This window comes from Chinchilla lanigera, unplaced genomic scaffold, assembly GCF_000276665.1.
Source record: "Chinchilla lanigera isolate Chin_1 unplaced genomic scaffold, ChiLan1.0 scaffold00020, whole genome shotgun sequence".
Lineage (NCBI taxonomy): Eukaryota > Metazoa > Chordata > Mammalia > Rodentia > Chinchillidae > Chinchilla > Chinchilla lanigera.
Genome location: NW_004955421.1, coordinates 16406201 through 16425312, shown reverse-complemented (window position 1 = coordinate 16425312; position 19112 = coordinate 16406201). Strand labels below are relative to the sequence as shown.

At 39.1% G+C, this 19112-nt stretch overlaps 1 protein-coding gene across 2 annotated transcripts in view; it reads right to left on the bottom strand.

Moving 5' to 3' along the window:
* The window catches only part of Eif4e3 (eukaryotic translation initiation factor 4E family member 3), a gene marked incomplete at its 5' end in the record, with an annotated part of 166141 nt that overhangs the window by 95110 nt on the left and 51919 nt on the right, over nucleotides 1-19112 (bottom strand). Inside the window, 3 exon segments of one of the 2 annotated variants that reach the window (XM_005383789.2) lie at nucleotides 6009-7965; nucleotides 12297-12452; nucleotides 17101-17167. In XM_005383789.2, coding sequence (XP_005383846.1) covers nucleotides 7919-7965; nucleotides 12297-12452; nucleotides 17101-17167 — 270 coding nt within the window. In that variant the 3' untranslated portion in view covers nucleotides 6009-7918. 2 annotated transcript variants of the gene reach the window in all.

The window sequence follows — 19112 nt, the reverse complement described above, 5'->3', positions numbered from 1 at the left end:
TGTCATGATTCACCACTTAGTTATGCATTTAAAGTATTTTATTCAGATCTTAGAAAACATGTAGGCTTTGTGATTTTCTCAGTAGAGAAGGATGATCGAAATTAATCTCTACTAAGAGAAAATCACAAAGCCTACATGTTTTCTAAGATCTGAAACCTCCCTTTAGGTCCATACTTTATAGAATTCTATTTGTGCAAAAACCGAATGATTTAAGCTTCCTGAGTTGAGGAGGAAATTGGGGAGTAAGAGCTTGTCCACATCTTTACTGCTGGGAGGAGCACACACATTCAACCATACCATCTGTACAAATGGTACAGAGTTCAATGTGCTTATCATTATAAAAGTTTATGATTTATGTCTGCTAGTTAAATATGCTTATGATTTAAACTTATTTTCTCTGGCAAGAAAGAAGCTAGTCAGCACCACAGCCCAGCTAGATGATGGGAAATAGAAATATATTTCGATGATGCATACTTGAACTTGCTGAGCTTTGTAAATGCTACTGTTTTCTTTTCTTCCTGTAACAAAAGACCTATCATCCTGTAGGATTCCAGAAATTTTTAATACATTCACTAGTAAAAAGCAGTTAAAATTTGTTTTTTTTTTTAAACAGCAATTATTGCACTAAAACAATCACTGAGAAAGGAAAGGCATGCATGGTCTTGGCCTTTGAAATACCCCACATTAGGTGGGAAGGCAGAATCTACGCTAATAAAACAACTGAGAACACATTCCAAAAAGTATTTCAGTAACCACTAGATGATAAAGTACACAGGGAATGCATGGTGGCAGTAATCAGACTCAAATATGAGCAGCAGGTATTATGAAATTTTAAAGTCTTTAGTGTGTTATGTCCCGTCCTTCAAAGATTTCATTAAATTTGCTATGTTAAAATTAATTGTGCATCACATGCATAAGCTTGCATTGGTTGCTCCTACAGCGAGAGAGAGGAAAGTCTGCAGATGAATAGAAGAAGAAATGAGAGTGTGCTGGCCTATTCATTTGTTTTGAAAGGAATCTATTAGCCAGAAAGGAAGAGTAAATTCATTTTGCCTGGCTGAGAAGGGGACACCTGAATCACATCGACCAAATACAGCACAAAAGGCAACAAGAGTAACTGGCTTATTCTAACATGAAACCATTCTGAGTAGAGCATAAAGAAGGAGAATTAAAGTAAACCAGATTTGTTTTCTAAGAGACCAAGATGAAACCTATGGCTTGTTCCTTAGGGAAGTGCAGAACAGAAATAGTTGCTTCTCATCAGAGTACCATAGAGAACTTGCTATGTGCCAGGCACAGTACGAAAAGCCTTGCATATATTAGAGCTGTCGGGGAGCAAGTTTCAATATATGCTTGAATAAGCAGGGCTATGATCACCACACACACACTTGTGACCTAATTAAGATTACACATGTGATTGACAAAACTGCAGGAAATTTTCAACCTGGCAGATGAAAAAGATATTTCAATAGTACAAAACCCCAAATACAGAATGAGAGTTAGTGACAACACATTAGAAAGATCTCAACACAAAGTTCTGCACATTTTAATAGCACTTAAACACACTCCTTAAAAATCTGAGTTGCAGTGGGAAGGAGCAGAAATTCACAGCAACGGAGTCTCAAGTTGGAAAACTCCAAGACCTTAGCCATGACCCAACATTTGTACTAAACACATAAATTACTACATTTTCAAGTAAGAAAAGTACAGACTAGTCTTACCTTATTGCTGCAAAAGGCTGGAATAAAAACTACTGATTTAGAGAAGCAACTTTCACGTGTATCTGAACATCAAACACAACACACAATATAAAATCAAAAATAACTAGAACAGAAAAGTTTTCAGTCTGACCTTAAAAATACTGAGCAAATCACTAGATGAAACCAGATCAAAAGGAAGGGCATTACACCAGCTTGTAGCCAGATGTGGAAGGGTCCCTCACTACACAGGGCACAGATGGTATAAAATGGGGAGGGGGGGGCAAGAAGATCCAAAACATAAGGCAAATAAACCTGGTTCAACTTACACAGGTAAGATTGCTCTGAAGAATGAATACCTTTCAAGGCAACTGATAAAACTTTAAATTTGGGACAGAGGGTGCTAGAAATCTTGGTTGAAGGTGCTCACTTGTTCAGATTTGAAATTCTTTTGTATAATAGTCAAATGAAATTCTCCATGACACATGAAAAATTACAGTTATTTGTTATGAAGAAATACTAAGAAAACAGCATTGATAATTTTAAAACAGGGGGCTGGGGATTTAGCTCAGTGGCACACCGCTTGCCTGGCAAGCGCAAGGTCGTGAGTTCGATTCCCGGTACTGGAGAAAAACCAAAAAAAAAAGTTTTAAAACAGAATCATAAAATTACTAAAAGCCACATTACCTGATTAAAGTCTAGAAATCTGGGAAGAATTTAGTGCATGTTCACAAAATAAATAAGTGCATTTCAAAACAGAAACTCTACAAGTTTACTAAAATAAAACTGTAAGTTCTTTAATATTTCCAAAAGTGCTAAAACTAAACACTTTTCCTTCTTAATATGTTATTAAAATTACTTTTTTGTATATAAAAAGAGTACAGGTACCATTAATTTCTATAGAAAACTCAGAAACACTCATATTTGCTTCATTCTCATTTCTGCAATGCAAACTTTTCCACTTAATAAAACTCAAAGAAATACTTGTTCCAAAAGCTCAAGAAAAATTCTCCGACTGCAGTATTAGAAGTGGAAAATGGCAATCTTGCATTTCATTAAATGATTTGACGACTTTTGCAGGCAGCAGTCAAACAAAAACATTTAACACAAATTCCTGCAACCTCACGATTTCTCAAGGACACAGAGCATAGAATATCCAAAGGCTATATGATTGGATATTCTAACAAGGCACATTCAACACACACATATACAATGGGACTCTAAATTTCAGTAGCAATGATGAACAAAAAAATATTGACTTTACAATGGCTTCTGCTTATCATTCACATGGTTTGGGGAGTAATTATCTTATTTTTACACTTCTGTTTATTAAAAAAATCCCTCTAGTTTAGTAACAGCTTTGCTAAGCTACATTTAGAAGGTGACAATTAATTTTAGTGGAAATTCATTCCCAGGCTCTTTGATAGTCATCTGAACAGTTTTGCGTTATTTTACATGCAATTTTATAGCTCTATAACATTCATTTAATCTTGTTCAATGATGCTGAACCCCAGATGCCATAAGACATTATAGAAAAGTAGTTACTGCACATATGGAGTAACTACTTTTTCTGAACATTAATTTCTTTTCTCTTAACAGGCTGAAATGGTATTTATAAAAGAGAAAAGCCACAACTCTGTATTAAAGATTACATTATGGACTTCCCGAGGTGGGCTACTTATGACTGCTATGGTCCCAGCTATAAACTTCTTATTTATGGGCATCATTTATGAAGTCTTCATGGTAATGGTTTTCTCTAGCTTTCCTAAGATTGTTGGTGCTATACATTCAAATCAGGGTATCTGAGAGGGCTTAGGGGTGAGGGGCTTTCCTCATCTGTTGTGTAAGGGTTGGATAAAATCAGGGATTCTCAGTGAGATCTGAGGTCCATTGGCATTAGTTACTGAGGGGCTGGCTAAAACTGCAAATATGTAGGCCTCCCAGATCTAGGGGAGGTGGAGAAATGTGCGTGACAAGTAAGCACCCCAGCAATTTTTCTGTATGTTAAGGGGCAAGAAACCCTTGGTAGATGATCTCAAATGTCCCTTCCACTCTCATATTCTAAGTTTCTCAGTTTGCCTCTAAAAACTAGGTCAGGTCAGCACCATGAAACATGGTGATTTGGGGCATCAATGAGTTACCTAAGAAGTCTTCTTAGATCTTGACACATACGTAAAAAATAATAGTAAACCCAGAACAGTACAATCAGATGGGTAAGCAATCTATTTGGGCATTTATTTTCTTGAAAGAAAAGGTGGGGGGAGCATATCTAATTGCTGCACAGGAGTACAGGGTCCCAAAGACTTCTCTTTGCACCTCACTTCCTGTCTTCTTCCTCTTTACCCTCTGACTCTTCCTGGCTGTTTAGAAAACAATCCAGGCTATTCACTGCTCTGAGCCACCAAACTCTGAATTGTAATTCAGCTCAATATATTAAGACATAAGCAATATACAGGCAGTCCTCTACTTTGATTTATAATGAGTGAAAGCATACAGAAATAACATGAGAAAGATAAAGAATAGATTTATATTTTTAAAGAAGCTCTATATTCAGGAAGCTAAAAAGAAAAAAATCAAATCCTAATTTATTACCTTTGGGCAACTAATGGTAAAAAATTTTGCATATTTCCTATATGTACATTTGTTCTATTCTTTGTGTTCTCAACTGCTTATAGGGACAATGAGACCCTAGGACTTGAGATGTTTTAAAGCATGTCTGAAGAGTTCTATCATTTTTATTAGGTGTATGAGTGCTAAATGTCTTCCACTAAGTGTAATACTTACACTTTCTAATCAAATTTTGACAAACTTCTAAGAGCAAAATGTGATAGCATCTTAATTCCACAAACATAGCTGGATGAAGTCTGCTGCTGGCCCAGAACGGTTGCCTGGAAGGCAGCGCCACCACGTGCTCACTGTGGATGCTGTCAGATTTGTGTCAGTACAGAAGTTGGGCTCCTCCAGGAGGGGCGCATCTGGTGGCAAAGCCCAGTTGGTGGTACTTTGGTTATCTCCGGACCCCAAACCTAACACCACTTCCGTCCCTGAGAGTAAGTGGCAGAGGACGAGGAGCTGGTTACAGCAGATGTCTGATTGTATGATGTCTATGGCTAGGACTGGATCAGATGTTTAGTGCTGACAAGGGTGACTTGTTGGTGAGGTTAGGTTTGCAGATGTGAGGATTTTCCCGATAGGGAAGCCCTAGCCAGGATGGAGCTCAAGGACCAAAGCCCAGCCATGCTGCTTGCTAACCCTACATCCCTCTTTGAGGGACAAGTTCAGTCAAGGCTCAGTTATGAGAGTGCATACTGTGTCTACTGAACCCAATTACAACTGAAGTTTTTTTTTCAACCATAAAGTATGTGATCATGTGCATAGTGCGGACACCAGCTAAAGTTGAGGATAGGATAAGGTGGGCAGGGAACTGAACCTCGTAGTTTACTGATCATGTTTTCTTTTTCACGTGTTTTCTCCATCAACTATACCATGAATGTAGCAGCAATATTATATGACATGCACACATCTGCGATAAACTATAATGTCATTTCCAAAATGAGGGAAAGTTGGAATAAAGGAGAAAATCTTAAAATTGAGTACTCCAGCACCTCAGAAAATGCTTACAAGAGACAATCGACAGGCTTCATTGACAAGCTTTAAGGGGCAGTATTCGTTCGTATTTAACGAGTGAAACTTTCCCAATGTAGGCAAGCATTTATGATACAGCAATGAGGGGAGGAATGGGAGAAGACACTATACTAGCTTCAGTCAGACTTCCTGGATCTGCCTCACAGACCCTGAGGAATTATAAGACGAGAGAGTGAGCTCCGTGGTTTCTGTAGGGCTCTTTGGGGAGACCACGAGGCTGTCTGAGCAGGACTTGGCTGGAAGGACCTGGATTTTGCAGGAAGTTTACACTCTCCCCAGCACTGGCCATGAGGGGAAGACCTCCCTAAGAGTCACATGCCCCAGAAAGATTTCCTCCTATCTCAAAGAGTATTAGCTTCTTTAATCTAAGAAGGTAATGAGAGGTTTTAAAACTGATTAAATCAGCTTAGTGCATACAAAGTCTGTTATGACTAAATATTCAATTAAAACAATTTTCAAAGCAAAATCTGACAAAATCTACTCTTCAAGTAATTTAGATGATAGGTTCTTGACATGAGGCAAATTAAATCCTCCTCACAGCTGGTATTTTCCAAAGGGTCAAAAATAGTTGCAGAAGTTCGTTAAGACAAAAATCTACTGTGTGAGCTTGTCAGGTTCCATGATCATAAACAATAGAAACTAGAAAACATTAACGTGAGCCTAATATTCCTATTTATTTCATTTTATTTTTACTTCAAAGGCTTCATACATGCAAAAGTTGAATACATCATCACAAATGCTGTAAGTAACGTTCAAAAATAAAAATTCCTCAAAATTCATTTACTTGTGGAAATATATATGACAATTATTATGGTCAATTATATCCTTTTTTCTAATCTACCAGAAAAATATTTATATTACAAAAAAATTTCAATCTATGTCCAGAATAATTGTATTAAATCCTCGAGAAAAATTTTAAAACAAGTTGAATGTTGAAAGAAATGTACATTGTTTAGAGAATCAAGTCCTAGGCTTTTGCGAAAGGGTCCCTGTATCCTTAAGAGTTCATTTTGAAACTGATGAAGAAACTCAAGTTTGAAAAAAGCAGTTTTGCAAAATATGACTGATTATTATTATGGTTGATATGGTTAATAACCCAATGAAAAGGCACAACTCTGATAAGTAGATATTGCTGGAAGTCATTTACAAGGCTTGAAAGCACAACTTTATTTACAAACACATGTGGGAAGCATGGAGTAGCCCTGCCTCTCTCTGCTGGTCAAGAGGAACTAAAAATCCGGGGTACAGGGACATTCTCAATGTATCCATCACTCTTGAGAAATGTGTAAGCACACACAAATCCCAGCAACTCCAAAAATAAGCCAACAGGAGGAGGCATCTCCAATAGTTCTGCTCTTTCTCAGGTAAAAGCACTCAGAAGGTTGGCAAAGTCAAGAGAGGGACATGGCGTATTCTGAGTGATCTTAGTGTTCCCGAGGGTGGTTATTTCCTCTGACTAACACCAGCACTTCTTTGGCAGTGTAACACTATGTACAGACCATTCCAACAGTTAGTGTTGACAGGAGGTACTCCCAGTTCCACTTTGTGAATGCTCACACGCATCCTGGAAATGAGATTTGACTTCCTGCTCCCCACGAAATGGAAGGGGAAGCTGCCCAGGCTGGAGAGGCCATTGATTATCAGAAACGACACAATAAGAGCAGGAAAGAGGGATTATTTAACAGAGTGGGTTATAATTGATTTGGAAAGTCCTAAGTGGGTAAGCACAGCCAATCTTTGCAAGTTTAATTTAAATAATTAAAAATATAACACCTCCTCTTTAAATCAGAAATATCAAGTTTTATACTCAGAGAAATCCCTTGCTACTACTCTAAGACTTTCCCTGAAAAGGCCAAACCTAGAGTTTGGTAAGAAGTACTTCCAAAGAAGTTCCAAAGACTTAGATCCTGGTACTAAACTGTGATTATAGTTTTTATGTTAGCCAAACCAAATATTATTTTCCTTTTATCACTAAGAATTATTTTGTAAAGAAAAATAACAAGATATGCACACTGTCAGTGCAAAATCAGATTAAATATGGTTTTTCTTTTCTCTGGGGCAGAAAAAACAATGCCCAGCTCACAGCACATAGAAATGTGTCACAACAAATAACCAGAAGACAGGTTTCACCAAGCTAGTATTCCTCCTGGTACACTGCGGTTTCTAAAGCTGGATTGTCATGATTATGCATATTCTCATTAAGTAGGTACAGCAGAGCCACTGAAAGGGAAACCAAGTTCTTGTGCTTCAATGAAAGGGGAGTGTAGAAAACAATAATTAGCCTGAATAAGGAATTTTAAAGGGAAAAAATCTGAGTGAATAGAACAGAGAATTTAGAAATCTAAAAAAATATATATATATTTTTAAAGGCAAGTAATATGACGGTAGAAACCCACAGAATCACCCCCCTGCCCCACCTGCCACTTTGAGTCCTAATTGCCCAATCTGCAAGCACAGAAACCCACTCTAAATGGACCAGCATCGGGCTCCGGCAAGTCTTCTCTTCACTCTCCCTCCTGTTAAGACCGTTTCCAAAACCAATCAGCAAAGGACAAAGAATTCTTTACAGAGTGCAATTAGTGTTTTCCACGTCCACCTTCAAAAGCATGATGCTCTTCATGGGCTAAAGGACAGAAAAAAACAAAAAAGAAAAAAAGGAAAGAAAACTTTAAGCAAAGGATGGGCCAACCCTCCTCTAGGCATCTCATTTAGCTTCCCCAAATCTTGGCAAGAACTCAAATACCTTTTTTGCCAGTAACTGTTAGCTAAGGCGTGCATTTCCTGAGAAACGTAATAATGAAAATTAAAACAAGGAATAAACAAGCAATGGGCATGCTGCCTGTTTCTTCTTGCTGCGCTGGAGAGGATGACTCATCCCCACAAGCTGATGAAGAGAATATGCTGGGCTTCAGGAAAATGCTGCAGGCAAGTGCACCCCACCAACTCCATGGGAAAAGGGGCCTGTCTTCCCCAGGACAGAGGCATTCACAAGCCTCGCTTCAAGAATAACTAACACAAACATAAAATAAAACAAAACAAAGAACCACACAAAAGTGATAAGAACTATACCCTCCCCCTTCTCAACCTCTTCTGTGGGAAATTAAGTTCCATAAAATTGATAGGTCTTCTATTTTTCCCAACCCCACCCCCCCACACGGATTTTCAGTCTGATTGTCTGTCTTGCAAAATCTCTGATAATTAGGAAATTTAGAATAAAAAATTATGCCATCAAAAATATTTTCAAAGACTTTTTAAAAAATGTAAGTGGAAGACAGGAAGTGGGAGACCTATGAAACACAGAACATTTCTCCCAAAGCAGAAGGCCAAGTTTGAAAATTTGCTTCCTGGATTGGTTAACCACCACTATGAAGCAAGGTCTGATAAAGCCTGGGGTGAGTCAAGATCCTACGTGCTTTGTCTCCACCCTGATCTCACTGGCAGTGGATGTTGTTCTAGGAAGACACAGACGGGTGGGCCGTTTCACCTCTAAGGCCTTCCTACCTCTCTGTTTTTGATAAGGACTAAATTGTTCACACTACTGCTGGGTGTTCTTTGAGATCATCTTGCAGTGTATTTCAACAGGGCTCTTCATTTGGATAAAACATCAAGGAAGGTGAGCCTCATAACTCCCAGGATTAGTATGAGTTGGTCAAATTCCTAAGGGTGGCTTAAACCTGACCTAATTTAATTAAACATTTCTAACAGCTATAATTACAAATATTTCACTTTGCTTTTGTCTTTTTGTTTTTAAGAACAATGTTTTAGGGCAGATGTTAAAAAAAATGTGGATTGGGAAGATGGGTGTGATGGCCTATGACCATAGTTCCAGCACTCTGAAAGGTTGATACAGGAAGATGGAAAGTTCGAGCTCAGCCTGGGCAACATAGCAAGACCTTGTCTCAAAATTTTTAAAAAAAAGGCTGGAGATATAGCTCAAGGTAAAGGTTCAAGTGCCAGTACCATCACCAAAAAAAAAAACAAAAAAAAAAGCAGCTTTGGTCTGTAGTAAAATATGTTTCAGGGTCAGGTAGAGGAGCCACAGAATGATAGCTGTGTTGTTTTATAAAGTATGAATCCAGAGACATGGACTATCCACATTTTTTTTTTATTTTTGGGTGTGAGGGACAGTCTGGGGCAGCCATTGCTGAAATACTGCAAGGTCCATGGGCTAAGGAGAGAGTGGCGCAGACCATTCAAAGCCGCCTTGTCTGAGCACAAGGGGCCAATCTGCCAGCTTCAGGGAAGCCCTGCAAGCCAGGAGACAGCAAACCTCATCTGGGAGTGGCAGCAACTGCAGCACTAAGGCAGATATAAAAATATGAATACAAGCGGGCGTCTGTATACGCCAATCCAACTTCATGGGGTAGGCACACGGCTCAGAGGTAGAGCTCTTGCCCAGTGTTATAAGGTCTTGGGTTCCAACCCCAGCATCAGAAGAAAACAACTATTTATGGACACTGAAATTTGACATTCAAATAGTGTTCCTGTTTTACAACATACAATTCTCCAGATTTTTTCCCAACTATTTAAACATTTAAAACTATTCTTTATTGCACCCGTGCAAAAACAGGTGAGGAGGGAGAGAGCGTGGAGGAGGGGGAAGATTTGCCTTGAGGTTCTTGATTTTCCAACTCCTGCTCTAAACAATACATAGGAAAAGACCTTTGTAATTCTGCTGCTCTTAAGAATTTAATAGAACTGGTGTGGTGGTGGTGTGTGTTGTGAGTGTGTGTATTTTGACTTTCTTACTCAAATATTTAATCTATATTGAAACCACATAACTTATAATGGCCCAATCCTTTCCATTCACTGGATGCCATGACTGAGTATGTCAGGATTATTTCTACATGGAAAGTCTAGTTACCTAGCTTCTGCGAGTTACACCAGGATGCTATTAACAAGACAAAATAAAAGCACAAGTTGGCCATTTCTAAATCATGCTGTGAAAAAAATTTCTGCCCAGACTACATTTCTCTAAATTACTCTGCAGCACATGGTATATAACCCTGCTGAGTAAAGGACTGCCTGCTTTATGCAAAATAAGGAGAATGGCTTGTTTTTCCCAATTCAAAATTTTACTTGAATAATCTTCGAGTTTTTTAAAATGTTAATTTGTGCCATTAAAATATGATTTTTAATGAGACCTGTTGCCTTTACTCACAAATTTGCAAGGGCATCTACCTTTAGGGTGAGTATTCAGCTTGATTCAGCTGGACACTTTGTAACTTTCTCCCTATTTGGCTTTTTTTTTTCTTTCCCCCACCTATCCCAATAGCTAAGTGGTGAGTCATTATCCTACCCTTGGTCAGCACTACCTGATATATATATAGCCCTAAAAAAGTAGCCTGACCACTCTGTGGCCTAATTATCTAACAAAACACATCAGGCTAAACTGCTGCTAACTAGTGTGTACCATGGGAGTTTATTCATAGAATCCTGCAGTGGAAGGAACTTTGGAGATCATCTAAGACCAACTTTCTCAGTATTAGAATGAGAAAGTAAATTGTGGTTTGAAGGAAATTGTGACCTGTGCTCAAGGTCACACTGTTGAAGTGGACAAAAGTCCAGAGTGCCGGACTTAATGAATCCAACCGCATTTCTCCTCCTTTGAGTCAACTGTGGGACTATCTTCAAAGGGGTAAGGAAAAGCCCATCTAGAAATGTCAATGAATCTCATTTCTTTTTGTAATTAATTTCTGAGGTGAATACAATTAATATATCCCTAAAAAACCACTGGATCAACAAATTTGCAATTTTCACACTACATACCCCGTAACCAATGGATGCAGTGCTGTCTCCCCATTTTTTAATTTAAACTTTCATTTAAAATTCAGAGGAACAGTGCCTCCTGATGCAGGCCAGATCAGTCTCTGTAAAGCCTGAATCACTAGCTGGTGATTGGGGGACTCCTTACAGGGAGGCCTGAATTTTCATATTTGCTATCATACTAGGGCAATCATGAAACAAAATTTGATTTTTAAGTCCTTTTTTGGCAAGCAATTGAGAAAAGTGAGACATTAATGTAGTGCATTTCAGCAATTCTAAGATGCTCCCTGCCTACACTATCTCCCTTGTGTATTTGAATGACCAGTGTTTATTTTCTTTTTCTTTCTTAGTAATTCTAGAATAACAGGGCATCTTATTATCAAGAATAACTTAGATTTGATGAAATACCATAGTTTTTAAAAATGGATCAGTTACTTCAGGTACAGTTTGGGATATAGGAAGTTTAGCACATCTGTGTAGGGCTGTCAATCCCTTTCTGAAGCTCGCTGTTAAAACTATAATCTGCAGCTCGATCCACCAAGCATGGGTTTAACAGTGCTAAGATGTTTTCATTATGAAAAAGATGATTTTCTTTAAAAGAGCACACAAAAGCAATGAACATGAATCATGATGGAAACAATGGGTCCACACACCTATTCATACTGTTCACATTTCACCACGATGCGTGAATTCTCTTTAGATTCTGTGTCACAGGCATCAGTAATGAGGAAGTATTAGCATTTCAGTAGAACATTCAATCATGCCTGTGCTCTGAATGAGTTTTCTCCACAAATACAGATGTTATACATTAGAAAACTCTGTTTATGAAGGGATGATTGAATATCTACCTGCTAGCTCATATAATGACATTTTTGTTATTGTTGTTTCCAACAGAATGTCATTTTTTTTTCTTCTGAGAATGACAAATTTAAGTTCAGGTTTATATTTTTGAAATAACAAATACGACGTGAATTTTCTTTTCTGATACACAAGATTAGGCAAGAATAAAATCTCATTTTAATTTCTGAGACTCAACTTTCTAAAAAACACACTTAAATGTGTTTTATTTATTTTCTGAATTACAGAATTTTAAGTGATTCTGTCCTCACCTCATTTTGCAACACAGTGTCTGTTTTTAAAGTATGACAGGATAAGCTAGGAAGTAATAACTGGAAATGAAGCACTTACGTTTATAAAACACAGCTTTAAAAGATATGTGAGGCAGAAGTTCATAGATCTTTTCTAAAACAGTCGCTTCGCCCACTAATGAGGCATTTACATTCCAGACTTGGATGACGTCTTCACGGTCTCGAACACTGACACTGACTCCTATCACTTCGTCATCTGCAGGGAGGACAGGACAAAGAAAAAAGCTATGAGTGACAATTCCAAGTCTAATTATTTTTAAGCACCTATATATTTTACCTGTAAGTTCTGGATAAGATGGGGGGAAAAAAAGAAGGTGGCATGAAAACCTGTAATAAATAACTGCTTCTCTGGGGAATCACTGGAAAAAGCAAATCAGTACACAAAAGCTGTAGCAGTCACATCACATTTATCCAGGACGTAGATAAACAAAGTGTTCCAGCCAAACACATTTTCCAGATAAGTAATTTTACCCTTTTAAACATGTTACCAAAGCTTTCTATTTCTTACTCTGTTTTGATGAGACTTTTTCTAAAACGGGTTGCATAATTCCCTGCCCTCTAAAAGCCAAGTGAACTTAAATGAACTTTTCCTCGATGCCTGGCTGTCTTTGTTAAGAACAGCAAGGCTTTCGACTGATTTCTGCCAAACTTTTGGGGACCTTGGGAGGCTAGTGCCATTTGCCCCAGCTCTCACTGGCCCCAGACTGTGTGCTCCCAGGTGCACATCTGCTGTTTGTGGTTTGCTTGTCTGCTGTTTTCGCAGTCATTCCTCCTGCACTTTGGTGCTTCCCTTTAGCAACCCGCTTCTGGTCTTATTACGCTGCTGGCTGGAGAACCAAGGACCATCCCTTAGCACCACAGTGAGAGTTTTTATCTTTTGAGTAAGGTTCATTAAAGCATCTATTTTATCTCTATCTATACTGATTCATGTGGGCTTTGTCTCTTAAATGACATTCTAGATTCGCAGCTGCCTTGTAGACACACTTGAGCACGGTGGCTGGAAGTCAGGCCCGTTGTACTGTTATCTGTACATAACCCCTACCTACTTGTTATCTGTGCCCTTGTTGCAACTGTTTATACTAATCAGCAGAGAATTAATAGAAAGGCAGACTTCTGATGCCTGTGCTTTCATGTCCATGGACCAGTCAGGAAACAGGGTCGGCTTTCTGCACTTGCGCCCCTGGCACTGCTAAGTAATATGGGAAAGATAAGTATTACCGAAATTTGGAGATTTGGCTTTAGGTAATATGCTTTGCCTAATTTGCTAGCATCTATAAATCTAAGTATTCATGTCATTGGTGTTTCCAATGATCTGGAGGATAAAATATTCTGATGGTTGAGTGTGATTTAAATAAGGGCATATCTAATTTACTCAAATCATCATCATCAGTGAGATAATTCCTTTATTTCTTCCATTCTCTCTTTTCTCCTTCTCCTTGCCCTCCTTCTTTCCTTTTTAAAAGGATTTGACCCTGGCTAAATGTGTGTGACTCAACACTAAATGGCTCTATTTACATAACAGTTCAAAAGCCAGCAACATTAGGCTATGGTACTAGAAATTGCATTGGCGGCCCCCTTTAGGGGGAAGGAAGGTGAGGGCAGATTCTAGAGGTTAGTCACAGGGATATACAGTACTTTGTCTGTTTGGGTTTTTTTTTTTTTTTTACCGGTACCGGGAATCGAACTCACGACCTCGCGCTTGCCAGGCCAGCGCTGTGCCGCTGAGCTAAATCCTCAGCCCTACAGTACTTTGTCAATGTTAATAAATCCCTATATACTTTATGTACCGACTTTCCTGTACCTGTGCCACAGTAAAAACAAAAAGATCCCTCCAAAACCCACACTGTATCTGATCATGGCCAACTTCAGAAATTTAAGAAAAAATGTTTTAGGTATATTTTTAAATTTATATTTTAAAAATACACTTGCTCAATGAAAAATTTTATCTAAAAATAAAACCATCACATAAAGAGGGAGGCCTGCCAGGGATGATGGCACATGTCTGTAATACCGGTACTCTGGAGGCTGGTGCAGGAGGATCGCTGTGAATTTGAGACCAGCCTGAGCTACATAGTGAGTTCAACACCAGCCTGGACTATATAGCTAGACCCTGCCTTACCAAAATAGAGGGAGACTTTGGGTCAGTAGATAACTGATGGATGCTAAACATGCCAAACTGTCATTTTTTTAAATTTTGGCTTCATTTTTGGTAACAAGGTACTGCTAAGAACACAGCTCTTTCACAAGTGTCAAGGTAAAAATGATCCCAGCTCTTACACAAAGGTAGGTCCATCAGCAAACATGTGATACTCATAAGTAGAATCAACCAGCAAAACATGGATTACTTTTGGGTACAGGCAGCATAAGACAGGCAGATTTCAGGAGGAGTCACTGTTTACAGATGACAGAAGTAAGGTCCAGAAAGATTAGCTGCCTTGCTTCAAGTGGCAGTGCAAGTTAATGGGAGAGCTAATAGTTAACAACAGTCCTCTCACTTTCTAAGTCAGCCACAGAACAATTGGCCTTCTTTACTCAAAACTGGAGATTTACTATGACTTAGACTATTTTCTCTAATTGTGGAAAGAAGAATAATTCATACAGTTACAGTTATATATAGGATACATTTTTGGCTGCATATTATAAAGTTGTTAATGACTTTCTATTGAAACAGAAGGACTATACTTTTTAAGACAATTTGTCTTAACCTATGATTTGTTATAAGTGAATAAAAAGTGGTTAAGGCATAAGCAAAAGAAAAGTGGAACTACTGAAATGCTAGAAAGATGAATGTGAACTTGTGGTAGGACCAGGAAGGAGGGGTGCTCTAAGACAGTCCCAGCTAAGAGATCAAGGGCCAATGGACCCAACCAACTAGCGAAAAATTAACAAGTAGAAGTATATTTCTAAAAAAAACTAGCTGAAAGTTGAATAGAAAAAAAAATATTTTTCTAAATGTTACCTCAGGAGCATTCAGAAGGAGGTACCCAAGAAGAAAACAAACCTTTAAATAGCAGTTAACTTCTCTTAGAGGTTTCACAATAAGCACAAAGCAAAACAAAAAGTGTTCACAGAGAGGCTGGCAGAAGGGCTCAGCTTACTACACTCAAGGCCCTGGGTTCTTTTCCCAGCACTCAAAACAAAACAAAACAAAACAAAACAAAACACAGAAAAGTGCCTAAAGGGGCTCTTAGAAGTCCACTCAGTATCGGAAGACAGTCTTTGCAGGAAAGTCCTGAGGAGTTCTTTTCTCCCCAGCTGTGGGACAGTGGGGAGTACCAGCAAGGACATCCCTGCCTACCATGATGGTCCTCTCAACAGGACTAGAAGATGCATAGAAGGAAGGAAGAGAGCTGACTGGGAGGGACAGAGGGATGTGTGCCTGCCTACCTGCAGCTCCACTAGACACTGAAGGCACGTTCCCTTCCCAGAGGAGATGGAATAGCTACAGGAGACTTGCCATGATTGTGTGAAGAGGCTGGCTGACAGCGAAGTTTCCTTTTCTTTCTGCCACTCTAGATAGATGGTTATGGATAATGTTGAGCTATGAAGTGAAACAGATGTATGTATGTTCACATATATAGAGTCCACTGTACTAACAAATATCTGGAAGCTAATGGCCACCACTTTGAACACCTCTTCTAATTATAGAGGCCAAAAGTAACTTCTACTAATCTCATGATGTCTCAATAAATGTAGTATTAAAATATTTATACAAGTTTTTCTTGATAAATACATTTTCGGGCAGACTCTGTATGATACGCAGTCATCCTTTGGTATCTGTGGGAATTAGCTCTAGTACCCCCCGTCCGCACCAGAATTCATGGATGTTCAAAGTATTTGCATAGAACCTGCCTTACACCTTAAATCATCTTTAGATTATATTACTCATTCCCTGATTTAGGAATGAGGTCCTACGTGGGATTCGTTCCTGTCCTACCAAGTGAGTCTTCTACAACTCTGACACAAACATACAATGTAAAGCATAGAAAACTTCATGTTCCATGATCTTGTCCTCGTTCTTTACAGTTGTGCCAATGGTTGAGTGATTCGTGTTGAAAGAACCAGTGGTCTACCATCTTTTTGCCTCAGTCTAATCTCTCCATTATTTTCACTTTTGTTTCCATGGTTATTGCTTTGCACTTCCTGTCAGTCCCCTCCACATCACCAGGGCTTTTTCCTCTCACTTCCGGACATCCGGGGCTCTGACTATCCACTATCGCATTGCACATTGAGCACACAGCAGCACAACTGTGACAATGCCCGGCAGACACACGAGCTACTTCTGCGATTTGTCTGAACCTCTGAATGTTCATAATCTGAGGTCTGTTTTAATCTGTAAAAGTTTGCAACTCGAATGTTCATAAGTTGGGGACTTTCCATATTTATAAAACCTAATACAACATAAATGCTATGTATACATTTGTTATACCATATTGTTTTATAAAATGCTCTATATTTTTGATCTGTGATTGGTTGAACAACATAAATGCTATGTAAGCAGTTGTTATACCATACTGTTTTGGGAATAAAAACAAGGAAAAAACATATGTACGTGTTTAAATACAGACACAATCTGTTTTTTCAATATTTTCGATCTTTGGTTGGTTGAATCTGCGGGTATAGAACCCACATATGAAAGAGCTGACTGTATACATATGTAAATATACATATATATCTTCCACTAAACACTGCAATCACATAAAAAAAAAATCTAGCTTCACAATTACAAAAAGAACATTTCCAAAGCATGCAGAAAGTGTAACACATAAGACTAAACTTCTGCTAGAAACACACAGGGGCCAAACAGACAGGAGGCACAGACAGCCCGAACCAGGGTTCTTTACCTGCTGCGGCACAGTCTGTGAACTGCTCCCCGATAGTTGCTAACAACAGCTCTTTCCAAACTGTGGACTGATGCGGGAAAAGAGTAGAAATCAAAACAAAAAGAAAACACACATTTTTTTAGACCATTATCTCCAGGAGCCAAACAAGTTATAGCTTTCTCAATTTCACACGCACTTTCCACACCCACATCAGGAGGACTCAGAAATTTCCACATCTTGGGTGTAAACATTTCTGAGGGGGGCATACTTCCTGCTGGCTTACAAATAACTTCACCCAGACAAAACACAGGGATCGAAAGTCTTGTGAAAGCTGACTGCTAGTGAAACCCTGATGAAGTTCAGAAGTACTGGGAAAAATTCAAAAGACTTATGCTTTCCTAGTTTCTTTATCTCTTGCTGCTTTAAAATGTACCAGCTGAGTATATTTGAGTGTTATTACTAAAATCCTTCTCTTCATTTTTCTTGCATCTGATAAGGTATTTCAAAATACCCCAGTAAAAAAAAAAAAAAACACTTAAAGAAATTTATTGTTTACTGAATTCTAGAGTTGCAAAAGTCCGTTCACCAGGAACAGCTTGTTTACACTAAGTAGTGGCTTATGTACAACTGTACACAATTTTTCTGTCAGGATTAGTCCTTTTGGGTCTGCCTCCCGCCAGTGAGAAACACCAGGGCGTGGTTCCTTCTATAGACAATTACTAATGCCATCTACCAACAGTGAGAATCCACTCACAGGTCACCGGAACTAACGGTACTTCCATTTCTTCCCCTGGAATAGCTCTTGGTCCCATTAATCCTCCATGCCACAGTTCACAGGCTCTGGTGTCTCCCAGAGTTGTCCGAATTCTGAGCTGTTGCTTACTGTTTGTGACTGGGGCAGTACACCAACCTCTCTGAGCACTAGTCTCCTTAGGTAAACAAAGAAATAATAATAGGGCTGACCTCACAGGATCACTGTATGACATCAGTGAGTGAACACATTCAAAGGACTTAGCACAGTGATTGCAACAAATGTGCTCAATCTGTAACATCCACAAATAGCTGCTTATATGCTGTATGTGAGGCACTCACTACACATTAACTATAATAATAGTGTTTATTACTATGTTCTAATGAGCCCACAGCCCTAACCCTAACCCTAATGAGCTCACAGCTGTGCTGATCTTTTAGCTGAGGCAATGGCAGTTAACTAAGGAGATGAAAGGTGACTAATCACCTTCAAGGAGAGTTTGGTGTTTTCTTTCCTAGACCCTTGCATTTCATCTATTAGTCTCCCACCTAGAGATGATCACTTTCATTTTCTATCTGCCCAGCTTTGGCCTTGTCCTCCGCTGAAGATGTGAGGAGCAGGGAGACAGCACTCCTGCACTGTAGGCAGGGATGGGAGCCCCACCGCACTGCTACAGGGCGGCGAGAGAGAGCCGCTGACCTGCCGGCACAAGGGCACTTGCACCAAGGAGAGAGCTTATTTGCAAAGGAATGTGGCCAAGGGAGCTTGAGGAGAAAGACAGGAATGACACAACTACCTTTAACCACTTTTCAATGAATGTTGTCAATGAATGTTGACATCATGATGGCTTCCGTTACACACAGCTAAGTAAAAATATTACAGGCAGTCAGACAGGCTAGGCCCTCGGAGGAGTCAACAGAGAGGATGAAAACCCATTACAACTGTGACTGGAGGCACATCCATTGGAGGCCAGGCCTCAAGATAAAGACAAAACGGCCAGGGCTACATGCTTCCCCGAGAGATAAACAATCAATCAACATCAGTCACCCCAGTGAGTGACTAAGACCCCCTGATTCCTCTCTTCCTGAAAAGGTCCTCCTCCTTTCCATATACACTTTCCATGTGACTCCCTTTCCCAGTGGATATTACCTAAGCGGCTACACTTGTCATCTTATTGGTTGATCATAGTTTTGTCCCCTCTCCTCCAGGAGCTATCTCTCTTTCTCAATAAATATTTTCTACTCTTACCCTCCACTGTTCCTCCGAACTCATTCTTTCGTTT